General features: G+C 39.5%; 1 protein-coding gene across 1 annotated transcript in view; it reads left to right on the top strand.

Moving 5' to 3' along the window:
* Positions 1 to 2,246: 2,246 nt before the first annotated feature.
* The window catches only part of ACSM3 (acyl-CoA synthetase medium chain family member 3), a gene marked incomplete at its 3' end in the record, with an annotated part of 25,384 nt that continues 1,941 nt past the window's right edge, over positions 2,247 to 25,689 (top strand). The window contains exons 1-10 of the mRNA XM_080830447.1: positions 2,247 to 2,405; positions 8,836 to 9,117; positions 9,846 to 10,056; positions 13,720 to 13,927; positions 16,309 to 16,452; positions 16,568 to 16,724; positions 17,228 to 17,307; positions 19,180 to 19,303; positions 20,245 to 20,325; positions 24,830 to 24,931. Coding sequence (XP_080686573.1) covers positions 8,899 to 9,117; positions 9,846 to 10,056; positions 13,720 to 13,927; positions 16,309 to 16,452; positions 16,568 to 16,724; positions 17,228 to 17,307; positions 19,180 to 19,303; positions 20,245 to 20,325; positions 24,830 to 24,931 — 1,326 coding nt within the window. The 5' untranslated portion in view covers positions 2,247 to 2,405; positions 8,836 to 8,898. The remainder of the gene's footprint in view (positions 2,406 to 8,835; positions 9,118 to 9,845; positions 10,057 to 13,719; positions 13,928 to 16,308; positions 16,453 to 16,567; positions 16,725 to 17,227; positions 17,308 to 19,179; positions 19,304 to 20,244; positions 20,326 to 24,829; positions 24,932 to 25,689) is intronic.

The raw sequence follows: 25,689 nt of genomic DNA, 5'->3' as shown, positions 1-25,689 counted from the left end.
AGAAGAACAGAGGCAGCAACCTCTTTGACCTCAGCCACAGCAACTTCTTGCTAGATACATCTTCAAAGGTAAGGAAAAAGAAAGCAAATGTAAACTATTGGGACTTCATCAAGATAAAATCTTTTGCACAGCAAAGGGAACAGTGAACAAAACCAAAAGACAAACAACAGAATGGGAGAATATATTTGCAAATATCTTTTCAAATACAGGGCTAGTATCCAAAATTTATAAAGAACTTACCAAACTCAACACCCAAAAAGAAACAGAAAATAGAGTCAAGAAATGGACTGAAGACATGAACAGACATTTCTCCAAAGAAGACATACAAATGGCCAACAGACACATGAAAAATGCTAACATCAGTTGGCATCAGGGAACTACAAATCAAAACCATAATGAGATACCACCTCACATCTGTCAGAATGGCTAAAATTAAATAACAAGTCAAGAAACAACAGATGTTGGCGAGGATATGGAGAAAAGGAAACCTTCTTACACTGCTGGTGGGAATGAAAACTGGTATAGCAACTCTGGAAAATAGTATGTAGGTTCCTCAAAAAGTAAAAAATAGAGCTACTCATATCCTATGACCCAAAGGATACAAACATAGTGATCGGAAGTGGCACCTGCTCCCCAATGTTTATAGCAACAATGTCCACAATAGCCAAACTATGGGAAGAGCCCAGATGTTCATTGACAGATGAATGGATAAATTAGATGTGAGATATATATACATATAGGAATATTACTCAGCCATCAAAAAAAGAATCTCACCATTTGCCATGACATGGATGGAACTAGAGGGTATTATGTTAGGCAAAACAAGTCAATCAGAGAAAAATAACATATGATTTTGCTCACACATGAAATTTATGAAACAAAACAAAGGATCACAGGGGAAGGGAGGGAAAAATAGGGCAAAATCAAAGAGGGAGACAAATCATAAGAGACTTTTAACTATAGGAAACAAACTGAGGGTTGCTGGAGGAGGTGGGTGGGGAAATGTGGTAACTGGGTGATGGGCATTAAGGGGCCATGGGATTCAAAGAGCACGGGGTGTTATATGCAACTGATGAATCACTGAGGTTTACCTCTGAAACTAATAATATGCTATATGTTAATTGAATTTAAATTTAAAAAATTATATCGGTAAAAAAAAATAAAACAAGTAAAACTGTCCCTATTGCAGATTATGTGATTATCCACATAGAAAATCCCAAGTAATCAACAACCAAAACTTCACTGAACCAAAAAGAGTCCAATAAATTCCTCATTTTGCTTAAGTGAATCTAAATTGGGTTTCTATCATATGTAATTTAAAAAATTATTTATTTATTCATTTACCCATCAATTATTTATTAAATGCCTAAAATTTGCCAGTAAGTGTTCTAGACAACTGTTGTAATGCATCACAACAATGATGTATCAGCAAACAAAACAAATTTCTTACTCTTAAGGGTGGTGGTAAGAGATGTAAAAAGTTAAAACAGATTAAAGAGAAAAATTGAGGAGTGCTATTTTAGAAAATGTAGTAAGGGAAGACCTCTTTGATATGATACCTCATAAAATGGGGATTTAGCCAAGGAGTATCTAAGGGAAGAGTGTTCCAGGCAGTGGAAAAAATCCCAAGGCTGGAACATGCATGGTATGTGCAAAAAAAAAAAAAAAAAGCAAGGGTGCCGATGTGGCCCCAGCTGAGTAAGGGATGGAGGAGCAGGTGGTGGGTCAGAGAGAACCCTGTGCCAGATCACACAGTTCCTTGTAGTCAAAGTAAGGACTTGAGATTTTACCTGGAGTAAACTGGGAAGTACTGCAGGATATGAGCAAAGGAGCAACCTGAGAGCGTTTATGTTTAGTCCTGACCAGTTCAACAGATAAACACAGGAACGGGTTCTCTGAGATGTAGAACAACTCAAATGCACCACTTAACTTCTTTCTTTTCCATTTCAAAACTCTTCTATGTCCTCTTCCATACTTTGTTCTTTCTTCCTTCTGAGATAAAACTTGCTCTACCCCTTCACAAGTCCAAACCCTCCAGCAACTCCATGGGCACTTCCCTTCCTGTGAATAAATTACTTTCCCAGTCCCCCTCCCCCCACCCCCCCAGCAAAAGCATGCAGTGTATTTAAATCATTAACTATGAATTGGAGGGTGGCAGGAGATTGCATAAACTTTGAGCATAATCTTAGCCCAGCACTCTGGCTCCTCCCTCTGGAATGTCTCCACCAATCCAGGAAAGGCCCTCTGGGTATGTCTTGCGTCTTCCAGTTGTCAGACTACTACTTCTCCCTCTTCTTTTGGCTACTGCCAGGACTAACACAGAAGCGAGAGTTCAAGTTTCAGGCCTGCTCTCCCAGGAAGCTGGTCTGCCATCACCTCCAGGTGTGTCGGAATCCGTCACTTTAGTGAGTACTACCCTATCTGTCTCCTACGTAAGGTTTGCTGGTCTGGCATGCACACTTTTGGGCCAAGATAACAAAAAAGCAACCAAAAGCAACAGACCAAAAATGCTCTCATAGAAGTCTTAGGCAGCCCAAGTGTTTCTATCAGAATTTCTCAGCTGTTGTGTAAGTCTATCTAAGAGTACATGCACACAAAAAGCTGTAAACACAGGGGTGCCTGGGTGGCTCAGTGGGTTAGGCCTCTGCCTTCAGCTCAGGTCATGATCTCAAGATTTTGGGATCGAGTCCCGCATTGGGCTCTCTGCTTGGCAGGGAGCCTGCTTCCTCCTCTCTCTCTGCCTGCCTCTCTGCCTACTTGTGATCTCTGTCAAATAAATAAATAAAAAATCTTAAAAAAAAAAAAAAGCTGTAAACATAGCAGCTAAGTTTTTAATTTTAAATCTTTTGATACTATATAATTTTTTTTTAATCTTTTAGATTTTTTATTTATTTGACACAGAGAGAGATATCACAAGTAGGCAGAGAGGCAGACAGAGAGAAAGGGGGAAGCAGGCTCCCTGCAGAGCAGAGAGCCCCATGCGGGGCTCTATCCCAGGGTCCTGGGATCATGACCTGAGCCGAAGGCAGAGGTTTAACCCACTGAGCCACCCAGGCGCCCCACTATGTAATTTTTTTATAACTATGTGCATGTGTTAACTTGGTAAAATGTCTTGGGAAAAAATATTTAATTGGGTCCAAGGAGCAGCTGAGTTTTGTACTGTACTGTCTACTTCGCTTTCCACCCTGCTCAGTGGCAAATTGGAATCTATCTTCTGCATCATCTGGGAAGTATGCATATTATATCTAGGGAAATCTCGGGAAATGTATACATGAAAATCCAAGGAAATAATCCTGTGGTAGCCCCTCTTTCCATGAAATGATCAAGAGAAGCTCCAAAAACCCTGTCTAGAAGTTGACGGTGGGTCTTGTTAGGGCTAGGGAGAATAGTAGGGGCTTCATCTTGCTTTGAGGCTATATATGCTAAGCGAATGCGATTACTTGGACTACTTGGTGGAGAGATACTTACAGAGATGTAAGGAGGCTAAGCCCTCCTCTGCACTGATGTTTATACGGATGTAGAGCTTGCATGTCAGATGAGACCACAAATACTTTCACACCCAACTGACCAGCAGTGGTACTTTCTTAGAAGAGTTTTCTGTGGCTCAGTGCAAACATCTGGACTCATATCTCAACTCTTTTACCTACAAAGAATATTGGAAAGCTGGAAAATAGATGTTGTGAAGTGCTAAGATTAAAGAAAAAAATTTTTGTTGAGGAAAAGGCAATCTTATTATCTCTGATCAGGACGATGCTGATATTTTCTTTTTGGTAGAACAGAATCGTTAGGCTCATTTTAAGCTCCAACTGACTCATCAATTTTCTTTTCAATGTATATTTGAAGGATTCTAAATGTAGTGGAGGAAATAGTTTCAAAATTTCATCTTAACTGCACAATAATGGAAACAATTCAAATGACTTCAATAGGGGACTGGCTTAAGAAATTAAGGTGCAGGGGCGCCTGGGTGGCTCAGTGGGTTAAGCCTCTGCCTTCGGCTCAGGTCATGATCTCAGGGTCCTGGGATCAGGTCCCGCATGGGGCTCTCTGCTCGGCGGGGAGCCTGCTTCCTCCTCTCTCTCTCTCTGCCTGTCTCTCTGCCTACTTGTGATCTCTCTGTCAGATAAATAAATAAAATCTTAAAAAAAAAAGAAATTATGGTGCAGTTGTTCACTGGAATACCATGCAGCTCTTTAAAAAAACAAAACATAAAAGAAAAACGAAAACAAAACAAAATGAGAAAGATCCTCATGTACTGACATGGACGGACCTTCAAGAATTTATTATAAAAAAATTTTAAACTACAAGAACAGTGTAGTATTCCAGGCTACCTGTTGTGTCAAAGTGGTGAAGAAATAAGGATCTATAGTCATCTGCTTAAATACGTGGAAAGAAATCCTAAGGAGATACAATAGAAGTAATCATTGTTCCTGGAGGGAGTGGGTTGGGATGAAACTGGGCAGCTGTGAGATGGGGGTGGGAGAGGGCAGATTTTTTTTTTTTTTTTTTAGGGAGGGTGGAGGGCCAGATGGAGAGGGAGAGAGAGAATCTTAAGCAAGCTCAGTGCCCAGTGTGGAGCCAGACACGGGCTGGACCTCACAACCCTGAGATCATGACTTAAGCCAAAATGAAGAGGCAGGCACTTAACAGACTGAGCCACCCAAGCGGGTGGGCAGTGGGGGGGGGGCGCAATTTTTCTCTGTAATTTTTAACATTTGAACATTTAACATTTGAACCATTTGAAGACCTTCTCTAAAAAATTGAAACTAAAGAGAAAAAGTCACAACACTAAAAACAGAGTTTTAAGTACTACTTAACTTCTTCCTTCAGTTGAAGGAGCCAGGACACTAATTCCATAATATGGGAGATAACTGCCAAATGTGTGGGCTATAACTTGCCAGCAAACAGCAGAGAAGGGTGGTTCCCTCTCTACTCAGTCCTCACTGCCAAACAAGACAACAGTGGGAGGCAGTACTTTACTAATCCTGAACCCTTGGAAGCCCTTGGAAAAATCTTACCTGGGAAACCATTCACCTCAGTTTGCCTGTATTTTTTTTTTAAAGATTTTATTTATTTATTTGTTACAGAGAGAGATCACAAGTAGGCAGAGAGGCAGGCAGAGAGAGAGGGGGAAGCAGGCTCCCCGCTGAGTAGAGAGCCTGATGCGGGGCTCGATCCCAGGACCATGAGATCATGACCTGAGCCGAAGGCAGAGGCTTAACCCACTGAGCCACCCAGGCGCCCCGACTGCCTATATTTTAATGTTTCATATCATCCAGTTGTCAGCAATTATCAATATAGATCAGCACAGTCCACAAGAATGTTCTGCAATGATAGAAATGTTCTGTGTTTGCAGTTACCTATATGTAGTAGCTACTAGTCACATGTGGCTGTTAAGCATTTGAAATGCAGCTAGTGTTTTTAAATAGTATTAAATTTAAATTTAAATAGCCATATACGAACAGTACAGGTAGTCATATAAATCTGGTTAAGCAATAGAGGTACTTTTCAGGTCTTATATAACCCTTAGCTATAGAAATAAACCATATACAAAGTTCTCCCTTCTGAAAACATCATTTATTTATTCAAAAAATAAGCACATACTGCAAGCCAAACACTATGTTATTTCCTAGGGATAGTACCATGAAAATAACAGACAAAATGCCCACCCTCACAAAACCTACACTGTAGCACCAAAGATCAGTGAACTACAGCCCATGAGTTAAATCCAGCCTTCTGTCTGTTTTTATACAGGCTACAAACCAAGAATTTTTTTTAAAGATTTTATTTACTTGAAATCATAAGTAGGCAGAGAAGCAGGCGGGGGGGTGGGGGAAGCAGGCTCCCCACTGAGCAGAGAGCCCAATGTGGGGCTTGATCCCAGGACCCTGGGATCATGACCTGAGCTGAAGGCAGAGGCTTTAAACCACTGAGCCACCCAGGTGCCCCACCAAGAATGGTTTTTATTTTATATTTTCAAATATTTCAAAAAAGTCAAAAGAGGAATACTAATTTATGACATATGAAAATTACATGAGGGGTACCTGGGTGGCAAAGTTGGTTGAGCATCCAACTCTTGGTTTGGGCTCAGGTCATGATCTCAGGGTTATGCAATCAAGCCCTGCATCAGGCTCCACCCTCAGTAGGGAGTCTGCTTGGGAGTTTCTATCTCCCTCTCCTACTGGCCCTCCCCTTGCATGTGCTTTCTCTCTCTCTCAAATAAATAAATCTTAAAAAAAAAAAAAAGAAAATTACATGAAGTTCAAGTTTTAATATCCATAAATGGGTTTTGTTTGGAACACAGCCATGCCCATTTAGTCTTGTATTGGCTGTCAGTGGCTGCTATCTCAACCAGAGTTGAGGTAAACTGTTGCCACAGAGACCATATGGTGCACAAAGCCATATTTACTATCTGGACTTTTACAGAAAAAGTTTGCTGACCCCTACTCCAGTGGGTGGGTAGTAATAGTCAAGACACCATGATAAGCACTTTGCATGCATTATCTCATTTAATCTTTATGACAACTCTCTGATAGAGGTTCCTGCTCTGATAGAGGTTTCCTGCTCAGTGGGAAGCCTGCTTCTCTCTCTCCCACTCCCTCCGCTTGTGTTCCCTCTCTCACTGCGTCTTTCTCTGTCAAATAAATAAATATTTTAAAAGTTACTTGTTTATTTATTTGAGAGAGAAGGAGAGAGAGAGTACGCACAAGCAGGGGGAGGGGCAGAGGGAGAAGCAGGCTTCCCGCTGAGCAGAAGCCCGATGTGGGGCTCTATCCGGGACCCTGAGATCATGACCTGAGCCTAAGGCAGACACTTAATGACTGAGCCACCCAGGTGCCCAAGAATGTACATTTCTCACCAGCTTCCAGGTGATGCTGATCTGCTGGCTCACAGATCACCTCTGGATCAGTGATTCTCAACCTTGATTGCACATTAGCATCCTCTGAGGAAATTTTTAAAAATATGATGCCCTGGCCCCACCCCTAGAGATTTTGATTTAATTGGTCTAAGCCCCAGACATTGGTATTTTTTTTAAAAAAAAGCTTTCCTGGTGATTCAAATATACATCCAGAGTTGAGAATCACTGCTCTACTGAATCCTATTGAACTATAGTAAAGAGAAAATTGAAATGGGAATCCACAAACATGAGTTCTAGTTCTCACTCTGACATGACCTATTGAAGTGAGTTGCCTCCCCTCTCTGGGGTTTCATTTTCTTTGCAAAAAATGAGGAGCTCAAACCAGATGATCTCAGAGAACTCAAGCTCAGTGACTTGTCAGGTTGTCACATAAAGATGCGGGAGGGTCAGAAGAAATACTTAGATCTCCCAGTGCATTGGGTGCAGCAACATGATGCCTAAACACCAGGCCCATTTAGGATTAAACTTATGGATGATATCCATTATTTGGCAATGCATCAATACAGAAACTCTTCCACATAGCCATGCTGCCTTACATACTGCACAGCTAGAGCTGCAGTTAAAAATGACTTAATGATAGGGTGCCTGGGTGGCTCAGTTGGTTAAGTGTCGGCTTAGGTCAGGATCTCAGGGTTGTGAGATCTAGCCCTGCATTAGGCTCCATGAGTGAGGCCTGCTTAAGATTCTCTCTCTCCCTTTCCTCTGCCCCTCCCTCTATAAAAAAATGATTTAATGATTGTGAGAGTAGTATTTCATTGTAGGAAATTTGGAAAATTACAGAAAGTATGAAGAAGAACGCTATCATCTCTAGAACCATGTTTTTAACAACCTTGTTTATGAGATCTCAGCCAGGTAAATGACATCATGATCAGATGAATTCCCACAGAAACAGGGAGGGCTAGGTGGCCTGGAGGGTCCTCCCCCACAAAAGTCCCAAAGGTTAAAGACCTATGATGACATCTTTGGTAAATGCAGCTCCAAGTCTGGACTCGAAGGTTGTGTGGGCTCCTATTGGGAGCATGGGAACTACAGCCTATAAACTAAACAATTTTTGCCAGTTCTTTCATGCCTAATTGGTACTAGGTTACTCTATTTCTTCACTTATGGATTATCCACTGTGGAAATTTCTCCTTAACATGTCTCTATAACTTTTGAAATGCAGGTGAAATATATTAGATATCTTTGCTTTCACTGGGAGTAACTGGGTGACTCAGATCTTTACTTCTTTCGAAATGCATATGGGAGTACATAGTCAGGAAAATGGGCTGGGACCAGACAGCTCTAGGTTCAAATCCAGCTAGTGCCTTTGTTGTGTACTGAATGTTTGTGCCTCTCTCCAAATTCATATGTTGAAATCTTAACCCCCAAAATGTGATGGTATTTGGAGGTGGGGTCATTGGGAGGTAATTAGATTTAGATGAGGTCATAAGGGTGAGGCCCCAATGATAGGCTTAATATCCTAATAGAAGAAGGAGAAAAACCAGAGCTCTCACTCTCTCTACCATGTGAGTACATAAAGAGAAAGTGGTCACCTGCAAGTCAGGAACAGAGCCCATACGGGGGAACTGAATTGGCTAGCACTTGATCTTGGACTTCCCAGCTTCCAGAACTGAGAAATAAATGTCTGTTGTTTTGACCAGCCTGTCTATAGTATTTTCTTATGGTGGCCAGAGTGCATTAAGACAGCCTCTTAGTAATTTTTTCTATCTGTAAACAGAGATGATAATATCCACTTCACAGAGTTACTCTGAAATTTACTATAATTCATATGTAAGTAAAGCACTGAGTACAGTGTTTGAAACATATTGAGTGCTCAGAGAATGGCACTTGTATGATGATTATAAATAATAATAATAATATAACTTAGCTACTTTGTGGTATGGCTACCTTTAGGACAGAGACAAATCCATGTTCATTAGCTTGTCTTTTAGATGAACCGGTTTCTGTGGAAATCCTGAGTGCTAATACATCCAGCAAGACTGATGCTAGCTCTTGTCACCATGGAGACATTACTTCGTGCCAAGTGTTTTCGGCGCATCACAATCCCTGGTTCTGTGAGAGTACTACATAAAGATTATAGAACAGTTTCCCCTCAGAATTTTTCCAGTTATGAATCCATGAAACAGGAATTCAGACTGGAGATTCCAGAGTATTTCAACTTTGCTAAAGATGTCCTGGACGAATGGACCAATGTGGAAAAGGTATGGAACAAGGGCCAGTCCAACTACAGTTTCTCAGATAGAAGTGATTTTGCCCCCAGGGCAAATGTCTGGAAACAATTTTAGCCAGGGATGCTGCTATGTATCCTCTAATACACAGGACAGTCCCCCATAGCAAAAAATTATGTGGCTCAACATGTTAATAGTTTCATAGTTGAGAAAGCCTGGTTTATAAAAATATATGAGTATAGGTTAACTTCTTAAAAATACCAAAAAGTAGTAGTATGAAGTTCAGAAATGGTCAGAAATGGTAGGGAATGAGGCATCGATATAGCAATGAGAGAACATAAAAGGATGCAAGAATTCTAACTTTTTGGAAAAATAAACAATCAGGCTAAATGAAAAATAACATGGCTCCTGACAGGGGTGCCTATGTGGCTCAGTGGGTTAAACCTCTGCCTTCAGCTCAGGTCATGACCTCAGGGTCCTGGGATCAAGCCCCGCATCAGGCTATCCAATCAGCGGGAAGCCTGCTAACCCCCCACCCCCTTTGCCTACTTGTGATCTCTTTCTCTCTGCCAAATAAAAAAAAAAAAAAACCTGGCTCCCGACAGCTAGAAACGAAGACCTCAGAGTTATTTCCAAATTTCCCCTATATGACCTAACGAAAGACCTATGAATTTTCTTCTGAGAAAATATTCCACTGAGTCAGTTAAAATAGAATTAAGCTGCATCAGGAGCTTTAAACCACCTGGTTTGCCTTTCCTCAGGCTGGAAAGAGACCTTCCAATCCAGCCTTCTGGTGGATAAATGGAAACGGAGAAGAAGTGAGATGGAGTTTTGAGGAACTGGGATCTTTGTCTAGGAAATTTGCCAATATACTTACAGAAGCCTGTTCCCTGCAAAGAGGAGATAGAGTAATTGTGATTCTTCCCAAGATCCCAGAATGGTGGCTTGCAAATGTAGCCTGTCTGCGAACAGGTTAGTAGTGTTTGAAATCTGATTACATTTAAAGTAGGCTGGATGGGAGATCTACCAAAACTCTAAGTAATCATGAGATATTTATTTGGGTAAATTATTTGAGGAACTGTATACAATATAGTATTCTTCTCAGGAACCTTAGAAATGTGTTGGAAACACACCATATCTTTTGACCTAAACTATGAATTAGGTTTTTCATAATGAAATAGGTTTATTAACCAAATGCCAATCAACAATGGAATACCCTCATACCTACCACTGTTTTCCTCCTATAGACCCACGGTCATCTGAAACTCAATGCAGCCACAAACTCAAAGTTCTAGTTTCATGCCTTTATTTCTCTCATGGTTAATTGCCATTCATCTGGTGCCCAAAGCAAGCAGCTGCTACTCCTCCTTCCAAATCAGTTCCTACAAATTGTAACTCTGACTTCCTACATGTCCCCAGAGTCCTCCTCCTTCTCCAATCCCATTGCCATTGCTTTAGTTCACATGTTTGGCATCTTCTGAATGGATTTGCCCAAAAGTCTCCCTATTTCTGATCTTGTGTGTGCCCACACCTTACTCCAATCCAATTCATGCTCCATAGCTAGCATTCTTTCTAGAATGCATATTTTATCCTGTCAATATGCTGCTTGATGTTATTTAATAATTCTCCATTGCCTACTATGTAAAATCAGAACTTCTTTAGGTGTGTTACGGAGGGTTTGATCTCCTCTCTTCATTGTTTTCATACTCTCTGCTCCAGCTATATCAAATGGTTTCCTATAAGGTTCATGATCTTTCTCTTTTCCTGGATTTTGTGCATACTATTTCCTGTGCTTGGAAAGCCTTTCCCTCACACCTAACCACCTGGACAACTTCTATTAGATTTTCAGGTCTCAACTCTAATGTCACTTCTCAGGCAACCCTACCCTGATGTCCCAATTCAGGTGCTTTCTTTTTTGACATCCCCTAGAAAACATGTATATGTTTCTATTTTAACCTGTACTGTAGTGTCTGAGGGTCTATTTGGTATAAATTTGTCATTCCCCTGGGACTATGTATGTTCCTAAAAGCCAATAACTAAGATAGTCATGTCTGTACCTTCAATTACTGGCATATAGTAAATGCTTGGTAAAAAATTTGTTGAATTAATTAATATCCCTACTGTTTTAATAAATAATTATATTGAGTAAACATTCTTAATTTATCATAATTACTTGCATTTGAGAGTTACATGTTCCTGTATCATATGTACCAATGAATTGTACACTAGAGTTACAGAGCCCACTTTAAACAGTTTTTTTTTTTTTCTTGAAACAAAGTGATAGCTTTCATGAATGCTGCTTAAGCTCACGGTCTTAGTAAAGGGGCAACATGTTGGACTGCCAGGACCAGAAATCCACTCATATTAGTTCAGTAAGGAAGGAAAATTATTGAACATCTACTGAAGGATCTACAGGGGACAAAAAGTACAGACAGAGCAACGGTTTCTTTCTCCATTTCTTTTGCTTTGAAGCCATAGGGCCTCCTGTCTCTGTATCCCCTCAGGATCTGTTCCTTTGACTTCTTTCTACTAACACATGATTTCTTTGCTCCCCTTCATTTTCCCTGACATGTGGCTTGGTTTGCTACACAGATGCCTTAGCCCCTAACTCTGTTTGTCTCAATCTACTCAGTCTCTTAAATCAAATACTTGAGGCAGAATCTGACTGGCATGGCTTGGGTTGGGCCAGTGAGATGTGGTCAGAGGCAGGTGCATCTGATACAAACATAGTTATTGGGGCTGCAGAAAGGAAGGCAGATTCTCTTGGAAGGGAGAATGAAAGGGAGACAGTAAATGGTAAATCTAATATACTAACAATGCTGAAAATAAGCATTATCTACCATCTAGATGGATGGGTGGATAGGCTAGGCTTTCAAATCCTGTTGCCAAATTGAATCACAAAAGTTACTTTTTTCATCCACCAAACAAACTTCTGGGAAAACTGTCTTTTCATGTAGATCTGTTAACAGGGAGAGAAGGGACTACTAGTACCAGAGTCTTTTGACCCTTCATGCAAATGTACATATTGGTAATATCATTTTGTACACCCTATATCATCAACATGGTAATAAGAGGCCTTCCCCAAGATTTACGCTTGATCTTAGCCAAAAGGCCAAGAAGCGATGTCCCCCCGCTAAGATTTAAAGTAACATTTTGTTCCCTGGCAAGAGGCTATGTAATGTTTCCCTAAATGACTAATTTGGACAGGAAGTAGTTTTAATAGGTAAGACTGATCACTATTAATAGGTTCTTTAAAGATAGAATATGAATAATGTATTAGCAGGAATTAATTATCTAAGGGTGATGTGTTTAAATAAAGCACTTCTGCTAGGCATGAAATGCTGGCAGTGGGCTTGTTCTTACAGAGTGCCTTTAAATTATAGAAAACTGTTAGGCCATGGTAGGCTAATTAATTATCCCCAGATGGATCATCTCTAAGGAATGACCTTGGAGTTAAAGACTCATAAACAATGCTGCATTGCCTGATTAGAAAAGAAAGATATTCTGAAGAACTTTGGGTTTTGGTCCTGGTTGTCTGTTTCCTGAAGAACTCCACTGGAGGGAACTGTCCTTCCCCAAAGGGAAAGACAAGCCAGTGTCAAGAGTCCAGGAATGAGCAGGTACATGTTCTTCAATCTTCCATTCCTGCTGTGATGCTGGGAAGAGTAAACACCACTGCGCAGTGTATAACTTCCACCCCTCTCTCTAGGGTCTGGACTTGAGAGTGGTAGAGCCAGAGATATAGATATGGATACATATAACTATAGATACAGGTATAGATACATTCTTGAAATTCCAATAATCCTTTGAGAAAATAATAGCTAAAATTTATTCAGCACTCTTTACACATTTTAACTCATTTACTCCTCATTAATCTTACAGAATCCCCATTATACAGATGTAGAACCTGAGATTCATGGAGATGAAGTGGCTTTTCCAAGGCCAACCTATAAGACTGTTTGGCTGCAGGACAGACTCTTAACAATTATACTACACTTACAGTGTAATTTACAGCAGGGAGAAGTAGAAGCACTGCAAAGATGAATGCCTCAATCGCTCCCTTTGGAAAGAAATCATAAAACATTTATGTACGTTTTAAAAGGTGCTGGACTGAAGTAGTTAAGTGTACAGCTGTGGGGTCAGGCTACAGAGTTCAATCCCTGCACTGCCACTTTCTACTCCAGTGATCTTTGGCAAATTATTCATAGATTTTATGGTGTGTTTTTTTTTTTGTAGGGATTAAATAAGTTAAAACATGCAAAGCACTTACACTAGCATCTGGCATTTAGCCAATAAATATTGGATAATATAACTCTTCAATCAAAACTGTCTTCAAAAAAATGAAAAAAAAAAAACTGTCTTCAAGCTGAATGTTATGAATGGTCTTCAGATAGAAGAAAATTAGCCAGCATTTAACATGCTTTCATGTTCGATCAAAAGGGACACAGATATTGAGATGCTTTGAAAGGCAAAAGCAGAATAATGAAAGGAAGGCAAATAGATACCTAGACTGGTAAACTGAATGGCAAACTCATTCTGAGACAAAGGGAGGACACAGGAGTGATCTATAGTACAGTAACTAACATGATAAAGAAAATCCTTCCTTCTATATGTTGTTCTCTTTTGCTCCTTTAGGGACAGTTTTAATTCCAGGAACCACTCAGCTGACCCAGAAAGACATTCTCTACAGACTGCAATCTTCGAAAGCCAAGTGCATTATTACCAACGAGGTTTTAGCCCCAGCAGTAGATGCTGTTGCATCTAAATGTGAAAATCTGCACTCCAAGCTAATTGTGTCTCAGAAACCCAAAGACGGGTGGGGGAACCTCAAGGATATGATGAAGTGAGTAGCCATAACTGTTGTAGAACAGCTTCCCCAGAAAGAAAGGCAACAATTGAAAAGATATTCAACCCACAAGTGATCAGAAAAATGAAAATTAAAACGAGGCAAAGGGAACAACTGGTGATTACTGCTGCACTAATAATCTGCAAAGCTCTGAGGCAGGCAGGAGCTTGGAGTGGTTTTTGTATATTAGGATCTTGAAGGAAGCAGGCCCTGAGATAGAGATCGGTTGTGTAAGAAGTTTATTAAGGATTTGTCTTGGGGTCAACATCTATGAAAGAAGGGCAAGGGGGGGGGATTGAGCAAAAGAAGAAATTTATCTGCCATGCACTCCCAGAAAAACCTTCAGCTAATCCACTGGAACCTCTGGGGCTTGGATAGTCCTTCAAAGCTGTTCAAAGATAAAGCAAAAGGTCCTGGCCTTTATATACCATTACTGATCAGTAACTAACTGAGTGTGTGTTTTCCCTAGAAGGAATGTATGACTTTGAGCCAGGCAGCTCTCTTCAACCAACGCTATCTCTGAATAGGGCTCCCAGCACCTGTGGGGAGTAAGTCCTTCGTTCCTGCAGCTGAATCTAGGAGGTGCATTCACAGCACCAACACAGAGCTGTTATCGTCACCCAGAGAAACTGATCATAATCAGTTCTTATGTGTAGGCTAGATCATTTCCTTGCAGATACCAACACTTCAGGTTATAAATAAGAACACTTAATGGATGCTATTATAAAACTAAATTACACTGATGTTCAGCCCCTTCTATGGAATGCTTCCAGGGGTCATTTAGCACTCTCGCCCAGTATTGGTTCTATCTTAGCTGTAGGTTGGCAGCCAGTTCCCTCTCTAGAATGAACTTCCCACCTTTACCCAAGGAATTGGGAGCATGTCTGCAACTACATACTTATTCCTACCTCCTCTAAAATAGCTAACATTTACTGAGTTTTTACCAAAAGCCAAGTACTGTTCTAATTAAAAATGTTATACTTGCAACTTGGGTAACATTTATATGGCTTTGGTTATGTGCCAAACTGTTCCAAGCATTTCACATATATTAACTCATTTACATGTCACAATAACTTAAGAAGGGGTACTACAGTAATACATGTGAATAAGGCCAAATGCTAGGATTTGGCAGAGCTGGGTTTCAAACCCAGGGAGTCTGGCACCTGAGACCACACTCCTAACTGCTACGTTTACAGCCTCTAGTGGTGAAATTGGTACGATAATCCCACCTTAGGTTTCTATCTACAATAGAAATGAGAGGTACACAGCTATAGGTACTATTTTTAAGGAAGAAATTATAGAATCATAGACTAAACACTTAGTCTAGCTTCATTAGGCTTTTAAAACAACTTTTCTGTAATTCTTGTAGCCTGGATGTTTCTTCCTTTTTTTTTTTTTTTTTTAAGATTTTTTATTTATTTATTTGACAGAAACACAGCGAGAGAAGGAACACAAGCAGGGGGAGTGGGAGAGGGAGAAGCAGGTTTCCTGCTAAGCAGGGAGCCCAATGCAGGGCTCACCAGGCACCCCTGGATGTGTCTAATTCTTTTTTTTTTAAGATTTTATTTATTTATTTGACAGACAGAGATCACAAGTAGGCAGAGAGGCAGGCAGAGAGAGAGGGGGAAGCAGACTCCACACTGAGCAGCGAGCCCAATGCAGGGCTCGATTCCAGGACCCTGAGATCATGACCTGAACCAAAGGCAGAGGCTTTAACCCACTGAGCCTCCCAGGTACCCCTGGATGTTTCTAATTCTAATGTTTCTTTCTCAGCCCAACACTCCCAGATAAAATCTCTATGCTTTTTAGGCACTGTATGTACAGAGCTTACCTCCTCTCAGGTGCCCTAATGTATGACCTAATAGCAGCCCAGTTATCCATTGGATCTACATCCGATTCTTGAGCAATGTGGGAATTACCATCTTGCCTTATACCATCACCCATGACTTCTAATCACATACTCACTTCCTTAAAAAAAAAAAAAAATCACTTGAAAACATCCACAGTGAAGGGGAAGGGGCCGTTCTCACATAGTCTTGATTATAAGATCATAGATTCCTCGTTCTGCTGACGGTATGATACAACACTTGAGTTTTTTAAAATGCTTCAGCTCTTCTTTATCACATAGTAAAAAGCTATGAAACCAATTATAAGCCTGTTATAAATGGGCTTTGATGACAAAATTTGGTTTAATTCCAGAAAGCACCTACGAAGATAGAGAAAGAGATGACTTTTACCTTGGAATTCAACCTAAGTCACCAGGGCCTGATCCATGAGGTGAAGAGGTCCTTGTAGATGGTTTTTTGAATTCTTTTCTGTGGTAACAGTTCATGATGCCATGTGCAATGTGCAGAATCAATGTAGTTCTTCCTTTGCAGACACGCCAGTGACAGCCACACCTGTGTGAAGACAAAACACGATGAGATGATGGCCATTTACTTTACCAGCGGAACAAGCGGATCCCCTAAAATGACTGGACACACTCATAGCAGTTTTGGTTTAGGATTATCTGTAAATGGAAGGTACCTCCACAGAACTCCAGCTTGACGTGTCAAAACTACAAAGGTGATGATTCATTTGTTGATCTTTTCGATTTGTTTTCCTTATATATATCAGGACTATTCTTTGTTTTCCCAGGTTCTGGCTGGATTTGACTCCTTCAGATGTGATGTGGAATACCTCAGACACAGGCTGGGCAAAGTCGGCGTGGAGTAGTGTCTTTTCTCCATGGATCCAGGGAGCATGTGTATTTGTACATTATTTGCCACGTTTTGAGCCAACTTCTATCTTGCAAGTAAGGCCCAGGGCGCAAGAGGTCACTATTCAGGAACGCTTTAGCAGTGTCCCTGACAGGACTGATGAATAAAGCAACTTGCAGAAATCAGAGTAGACAACATGATTTAAGATATTTCATACCTGGAAAGTCAATTATCCTGAAAAGATATACAAAGGAAAGGTGTGAATGCATTTATGTTGGAATAAACAACGTTTAAGTTGTGCTGTGCCTACCATAAACATTTAGGGACTTATTTTTTTTTTTTTTTTTTTTTTTTTTTTAAAGATTTTATTTATTTATTTGACAGATATATCACAAGTAGGCAGAGAGGCAGGCAGAGAGAGAAGGGAGGAAGCAGGCTCCCCGCTGAGCAGAAAGCCCGATGCGGGGCTTGATCCCAGGACACTGGGATCATGACCTGAGCCGAAGGCAGCGGCTTTAACCCACTGAGCCACCCAGGCGCCCCTAGGGACTTATTTTTAAAGTTGTAGTAAGACTAAGAGTTTACTTCTAAATTGCAGACACTTTCCAAGTTTCCCATCACAGTCTTCTGTTCAGCACCAACTGCATACCGAATGCTTGTACAGAATGATATGAACAGGTAAGCAGGTTGGTAAATAGGCACTTAGTGGGGTTAGGGGAGAAGAAAAGGAAGCCATAAAATAAAGATATTTCTGCCTAAAAACATAGTTCCACATAGTAGGTATGGAGTTTAACAATCTCTTGTCCCCCTTTCTCTTCTTGCTCTCATTCTTTAAGTCGTAATTGTTAGGTCCAAGGCAGGCTCCCCCAAGCAAGAAGAGGAAAGGGAGGGTTCAGCCGTGGGTGTACCCCTGAGCCCAGTGGTTATGGATAAAAGGTGTTTAATCTTTTAGATGATGAATGTTGCCTGAGCTAAGAAACCAGAAAAATTACCCCTTTTTGGAACTCTAGTCCAGCAAATAGGAGAGAGGATAGATGTCTTTTGCACTATTGCTGATTCCATTTGAAAGGGTGCATTGGTAAATATTTTTAAATTGTTAAAATTTTTAAAAACTTTTTAAATAGGGAGTATTTCATACAACATAAAATTCAATAGGTGTGTAAAAATACAGAATGAAAGTTCTTTTTCTAAACGTTGTCCTCTGTCTCAATTCTCCTCCATGAAATCTGTGCAAACACAAGCCAATATGCCAGTATTCTCACCCTTTTATAAACATAAATGGAGGGGCGCCTGGGTGGCTCAGTGAGTTAAAGCCTCTGCCTTCAGCTCCGGTCATGGTCCCAGGGTCCCAGGGATCGAGCCCCGCAGGGAGTCTGTTTCCCTTCCTCTCTCTCTGCCTGCCTCTCTGCCTACTTGTGATCTCTGTCAAATAAAAATAAATAAATAAATAAACAAAACACACACACAAAAAACATAAATGGAAACATAGTATGTTCACAGTTTTGTACCTTCCTTTTTTTGCCTAACAATATATACTGAAACTGTGTGCTATCCAGTTCTATCCAATATGGTAAACATTGCCCCATGTAATTACTTAAAATCTTTTTTAATTTTTTTAAAAGATTTTATTTATTTATTTGACAGATATCACAAGTAGGCAGAGAGACAGGCAGAGAGAGAGGAGGAAGCAGGCTCCCTGCTGAGCAGAGAGCCCGATGCGATGCGGGGCTTGATTCCAGGACCCTGAGATCATGACCTGAGCCGAAGGTAGAGGCTTTAACCCACTGAGCCACCCAGGCACCCCTTAAATTTAATTTTAATTAATTAAAAATTCAGTTCCAAAGTTGCAGTAGCTATGTTTCAAGCGCTCAATAGCCACATAGGGCTAGATAATACTGCAGTGGATAGTGCAGATAATAGAACACTTTGATTGTGGCAAAAATTTCTGTTGGACAGCACTATCTAGGAGTTTTCCTTATTCTTTTTTTTTTAACCACTCTATAGTATTCCATTGCATAATATTCCACAGTCAATTTAACCACACAACTGGAAAATTGTTTTTTTAAAGATTTTATTTATTTATTTGACAGAGATCACAAGTAGGTAGAGAGGCAGGCAGAGAGAGAGGAAGGGAAGCAGGCTCCCTGCTGAGCAGAGAGCCCAATGTGGGGCTCAATCCCAGGACCCTGGGATCATGACCTGAGCCGAAGGCAGAGGCTTTAACCCACTGAGCCACCCAGGCACCCCCCCCAATTGGTAAATTTTTAATCACTGATTTAAAATGTTATCATGTAGCACCTTCCCTGAGGTGACATGGCTTTTTTTTTTTTTTTGCAACAAATCATACACTCCCCAAAAATAAAAGTGGGTAAAAAAATGGATGTTTTAGGAGTCACTTTACAATGTTAGAATGGTTTGTTTATTTTGTATTGGCGAGGGGAGGAAGGAGGTAACTAAAACACCCTTTACATTGAATTTCTTAGAAATAACTTTAATTTTCATTTCTCTCCATTTTTTCTCCTAAATTTAACTTACCTGTTTTCTGAGAAGCTATAAATTTAAAAGCTTAAAGCACTGTGTGAGTGCTGGTGAACCAATCAATCCTGAAGTGACCGAACAATGGAGAAAAAGGACAGGTCTGGATATCTATGAAGGATACGGACAGACTGAAACGGTATAGGACCTCACTGAAAAGACAAGGCTTAGCTGGATAAATAAAAACTGATAAATATAAATAACTGATAAATAAATTTTAAAATACGTGTTTATTATATCCTTATGATTGAGAGATAGGGAGAAAGGTTAGTGGTTAGAAGAATAGTTAAAAAAAAAAGTTGTAAGGGAAGCTAGTTGCATAAAAGCTCTGTAGCAGATACAGTTGTTTAGCCATTTACTGAGAAAAGCCACAACAGAGCCGATTAGAGTGAAGGCACTACAATATATTTTAAGTGAAAGAATACTAGACCTACAAAAAGATTTCCCCTTATGTAAGAGGGAACCCTCTTAGTCAGGGCTGCCTCAAAAATGTAAAATGCTGAGTTCCTTGTTACTTGAAATATTAAGAGTTCACTAGATAACTCCTTGGCAAGTATATTTCTAAAAAGGGTTATTTAAAGAGCTTGTAGAAATAAGAATAAGAAGGAATTCTAGAGGAAATGAATAAGCTACTAACAAAACTGATTATTATGTAAGGAAAAGGAGGCATACAATGGAGCAGATAAGGGAAAGGTTGAAAAATTTTTCATAGCGTGTCTTTTTATAATGCTTCTATTTATAAACCATGAGAATGTAGTGCCTGGTCAAAAATTAAAATACCTAAAATTGACAGATGTATGAAATAGAAGCAGCATAGTAAGTATCATGCTAATATGGGTACAAATGTTTTCATTAATGTGGGTATTTTAGTAATTATCAATTTACTAAGTGTTATAACTTTATGTATTTGTTTAGTGTCTATCTCTACACTCCACGAGAGCAGAAATTTGTTTTATTTTGAGCCTTGCTCATCATAATAATGATCATCAATAAATATTTGTTTAATGAATGCATGGTAGATGAATGAATGAATTTTAAGTTACTTATAATGTTACTTGATTCTTTCTCCTTCTGAACTAGGTGCTAATCTGCGGAAATTTTAAGGGAATGAAAATTAAGCCTGGCTCAATGGGAAAGCCGTCTCCTGCTTTTGATGTTAAGGTTTGCACATCCCCTTCCAGGAGAATATTTAAAAACCCAATATGTTTACCACTTACCCCACTCTACCCTCTGCTACACTCCTAGTTTTGGTGATGATTTCATGCTGCTTCTATGACATCTTAATTTCCATGTAATGGAAATGGATTAGAGACATTAATTTAATGGGCTCCTTTTTTTTTTTTTTTTGCAAAGCAGTTTCTTATGCCAAGCAGTTCTAGGCATTTTATAAATATTAATCTATTTGATTCCCAGAAAGAACTTATGAGAGACATTACCAATATAAGAACCATCTTAAAATGGCTGAAGGGAAGTAGGAGATACAGGCTTCCAGTTATAGAATGAGTAAGTTACAAAGATAAAAGATCAGCATAGGGAATATAGTCAATGGTATTGTATAGTATTGTATGGTGACACAGGGTAGCTACACTTGTGGTGAGCATAGCATAATATATAAACTTGTTGGATCACTATGTTGTACACCTAAAACTAATTTAACACTGTATGTCAACTGCATGTCAATAAAAAATAAAAAAGAACCATTTTATAGATGAGGCACAGAGAGGGAAGGAATTCACCAGAGGTCACATAGCTAGGAGCTACTAGTGTTGGGATTCAATCCCAAGCAATCTGGTTGTAGTATCTGTACTTTTAACCACAACCATCACATTGCCCTTTCTAACAAGGGAGGTGAAGACCTTCTAAGGGTTCAAGTAGGCCAAAGAAAGCTACAGTTTACAGTAGCTGAAGTATTTTTCTCCTTACCCAGCCCTGCCTGGCCATTTCCTGGTTCTCTGTAACCATGGCTGTTATTACCACCTGATCCTTAAGGATCAGGCTGTTATTACCACCTGATCCTGTTATCCCATCTGCACAATTTGGACAGGGTTAGAATTGTTCTCAGGTCAGCAGACCCAAAGCTACGCATAGCCAAAGAAACTTACACTAATACATAAGAGAAAACCATGGCATAGCAATGAAAACACAAAATAGATGAATTTACAGAACACACAAAACCAAACCTAAATGAGGGGTAATTATAGATGAAATCAATCTTCCCAGGCTTTTCTGATCATAAGGTTTACACAGATACTTGTTTAAAAATACTAATTTTCAGGGCCCTTCTAGGTGGGACCCTGAAACCTGTGTTTTAAACAAGCATCCCAATTCTTATGATTGGGTAAGTTTGAGTAAGTTTGAAATGGATTGCTGATGTCAATTTATGGAATGAGCCAGATCTGGGTTCTTGCCCTTGCTTTAACTTTGATGAGAACCTTGTCTAAAAGTAGGCTTTCCTGGTGATTCAGGTCTGGCTCTGAGCTTCATGAGGTGAATGTCTTTGGCTGAGTGTCTCTGGGGAAGTTACTAAAGTCTCAGTTTCCTGATTTGTAAAATAGGGACTAGGGTGACCAACTTGCCTCAGTTTGCCTGGGACTTACTTGGTTTTAGCATGGAAAGACATACATCCCAGTGACACTCTCCTGCCTCAGTCCCAGGCAAACTGATGGTTGGTTGACCTAATAATAACAGAACTGATATCATAGGGCTCTTATGAGGATTAAATGAGATAACATCTCTAAAGAACAAGGTGTTTGGCACATAATATAGACCTAAAAGATAGGTGCCATTATTATCATTCATATTTCCCTTGCATTTCCTTCCTTTGAAAAGCTTTTCTAAGAAGAGATGGTAGAGGAGTCCTGGTTACATTCTGTAAACAGGCTTAACAATGGTTCGTTGGTTTATAGGCTGCCTTAGGTTAGAGAAAGAAAAATTGGTAATTAAGCATTATCATGTCTGCATTATAAGTAATCAAGCTGGCATTTCACAAAGCTGTGTTCCTTTCTTCCCTCTTAATGACAATTCCCAATATGCATTGCTGTGAAGGTCTCACAGGTGCAGCTGTATTCATAGTGATCCAAAAGCAGTGTATCACCACCATCCCACTAATTTGAGCCCAGTGGTTTTCTGGAGCAACTACATTTGAATGCAGAAAGGGTGTGGCCAAGAGGAGAATTGCTCTGTCATGCATTCCCAGTCAGCATTACTAGCTAATTTTTTCCCCAATTTTTAATTATAATAAATACACATAAAATGTACCATCTTGACCATTTTTAAGTGTATAGCTCAGTGGTATTAAATACGTTCATAATATTGTGCAATTATTAACATGACCTAGCTCCATAACTCTTTTCATCTTGTAAAATTGAGACTATATCTATTAAATAATAATAGATAATAATAATGGGAAGTTTCGCATTCCACAATGTCCCCAGCCCCAGCAACCACCATTCTACTTTCTACCTCTGCAACTACTATTTATAAGTACCTCGTATTAAGTGGAACCAGTATTTATCTTTTTGTGACTGGCTAATTACACCTTAGCATAATGTCCTCAAGTTTTATCCATGTAGCATGGGTCAGAATTTCCTTCCTTTTTTAAGGCTGGATAATATCCCATTGTATGGACATAACACATTTTGCTTTTCTGTTCATTTGCCAATGGGTGGGTTCTTTCCACATTTTACCTATTGTGAATAGTGCTGTGACCAACATGGGTATACAAATATCTCTTCAAGGCCATGCTTTTAATTCTTTCGGGTATATACACAGAAGCAGAAATGCTGGATCATATGGTAATTCTATTTTTAATTTTTTGAGAAATTGCCATACTGTTTTCTACAGTGGTTATACCATTTTACATTCCCAAAACAGTGCACAAAGGTTCCAATTTTTCCACATCCTCACCAACACTTTCTGTGTTTTTGATAGCAGCTAAACTAATGGGTGTGAAGTGATATCTCTTTGTAGTTTTGATGTGCATATTTCCCTAAGGCAGCTACCTCCATTTTTAACTTTTTCCCAAGGGCTCCTATTATTTCTCTTGTTACCTAGCTAAGAGCATCTGCAATGACAGTGTGGCATCTGGGGATGTGCTCCCACCAGCTGGGTGTCAGATTCTTGCAACTTCAAAGCCCAAAGCCCGTAATTTTCGGGTCTAAAGATTTTTAAGGCCACTTGCATAATCTAGAGATTCTCTCCAGAAATAGAACATTTGTCTCTTCCCATCCATTAAAGAGTAGTCTATTTTAAGTATCTAGAACTCTTTTTTTTTAAAGATTTTATTTATTTATTTGACAGAGAGAGATCACAAGTAGGCAGAGAGGCAGGCAAAGGGGTGGGGGGGAAGCAGGCTCCCTGCTGAGCAGAGAGCCCAATGCAAATTCTATCCCAGGACCCTGAGATCATGACCTGAGCCGAAGGCAGAGGCTTAACCCCCTGAGCCACCCAGGCACCCCAGTATCTGGAACTCTTAAAACATCTCCTTTCCATCAGTAATTCCTTGATACTGGAGCCAAATGTTCTTTAGATGACTGGGTGGGAATTTATATATTTTTTACTTATAAGAATGTAAAAGTAAGATTTTACATTTAGAATTCTTCTGCCTTTCAAGTTTCTTTTGGGGACACAGCCCATTTCCATCTGGAAAGTGCCAAATTAAGTGTTATACCCCTATTTTCCACACAAGCCACATCTCAGATTTGAAGGCTCTTGGTGGATATATGTAAAAGAAAGTAGAGGGTTTCATATTTAAAGATAGCTAAAAGTTATTTAAGGCAAAATGTGGTACATGAGTTAAGTGACCAGCCTGAAAAACGTTAATCTGGGTTTTTAAAAATCGGATAGAATTCCCTGGAGAGACTGCAGAGAAGTGTTGTGACGAAGAGGGCATGATCTGGAGTGTGATTGCTGGGATTTAATTCCATCTCAGTCATACACTGCGTTGCTTAAACTCTGCACCTTGGTTTCCTCATATGAGCATGGTAATAGTGCAAACCAGATAGGACTATTGTAATGACTAAAGAAAACAATGTATGTGAAGTACTTAGAGCTGTAGCATTTATTACTTGGAATGCGGTCAGGGCCTATGAAATGCTAGCTACTGTCAGTTTTTCACTGTTAAGTGCTTCAGGGAACTAGGAGGACTCGGGAAAAGGTAAGAAAACAAGGCTTCTGGCATACTCAGCAGCGTCTCAACCAGAGAACATTCCCCTTTCTCTGTTTACTTATATTGGGCTCCTGAAGTAAGGTTTTATTTATTCCATAGTTAAACAATGTTTGTAAACCAGTAATGAAATATTTACTTGAGAATAAGACAACCAAGACTTACTGCATGATAAAAGAAGGTTGTAAAACAGTGTATTATAAAGTGATCCTATTTTTTCCTGTCTCTATATTGTCTCAAAAGATATGACCAAAAATGAGATTATTGTTAGATAGAATTAAAGATGATTTTTATTCTTTACATTTTGCTAACTTGCATTTTATCATGTACTTTGCACTAAGAATTTAAATAAACACATTTCTCTTGAGAATTTAAAGTACACTTAAATTTTTTTTGGAAGTCTGCATTCTTAAATGGCAAAATACAAAACATGCAAAGTAAAATTTTAACATGTACCTTACATAAAAATTTCCTTAAATAAATTGTTCTATTTTATCCTAGATTTTAGATGTAAATGGCAATGTTCTACCTCCTGGACAAGAAGGAGATATTGGCATTCAAGTTCTACCTAACCGACCATTTGGCCTTTTTGCTCATTATATAGTAAGAGACTTATTAAATAACCTCTTATTTCCTATTTATTTCTCAAAAGTGCTTGGTAACAATCCCTATTTGCCATAAAACACACCCAGGATAGGTACTTAGACATATCTTGAGAGATTCATTGTCCTGAATATTAATCCCTCAGACAGGAAATCGAAGAAACACCCAAATGCTTGTTCTCCCAAGGCTAGATCACTGCTCCAGGCTCATGAAGGTAAGAGAAGGGAGCCCTAGAAAGATAGCCTTTTTGTATATACTCATCCTCTACACAGTAAAACAGCACCTAATCATTTTCCTGAAATCCGGTTAGTCTCCCTTGTTGAGTGACCGGGATAGAAAATGGAGCAGTGAGATTAAGAAATGTCTTTCACTAGAGGCCTTCCAAGTTCCCTACTCTATGCAAACCTATTTTCATCTATGATGGAAGTATACAAATTATAGTGAAGTTTACATTGATATAATCAAAGGTCCAGGTTCTATTTATCAGTAAATTTTAAAATTTTTTTTAAAGATTTTATTTATTTGACAGAAATAAAAAGAGCACAAGCAGGGGGAGCGGTAGGCAGAGACAGAGGGAGAAACAGGGACCGAACCCAGGACCCTGGGATCATGACCTGAGCCAAAGGCAGATGCTTCACTGGCTGAGCCATCCAGGCATCCCTACTTGTCCATGAATTTTACATAATGTAACAATACTTCCTTTTTTCCTCCTACCAAAGTTACAGAACCAGTCCTGTTTTTGTGTAAAACAAAACAAA

Source organism: Martes martes (genome assembly GCF_963455335.1).
Source record: "Martes martes genome assembly, chromosome: 18".
NCBI lineage: Eukaryota > Metazoa > Chordata > Mammalia > Carnivora > Mustelidae > Martes > Martes martes.
The sequence above is the reverse complement of the archived record's forward strand: the minus strand, read 5'-3'. Positions and strand labels throughout refer to the sequence as shown.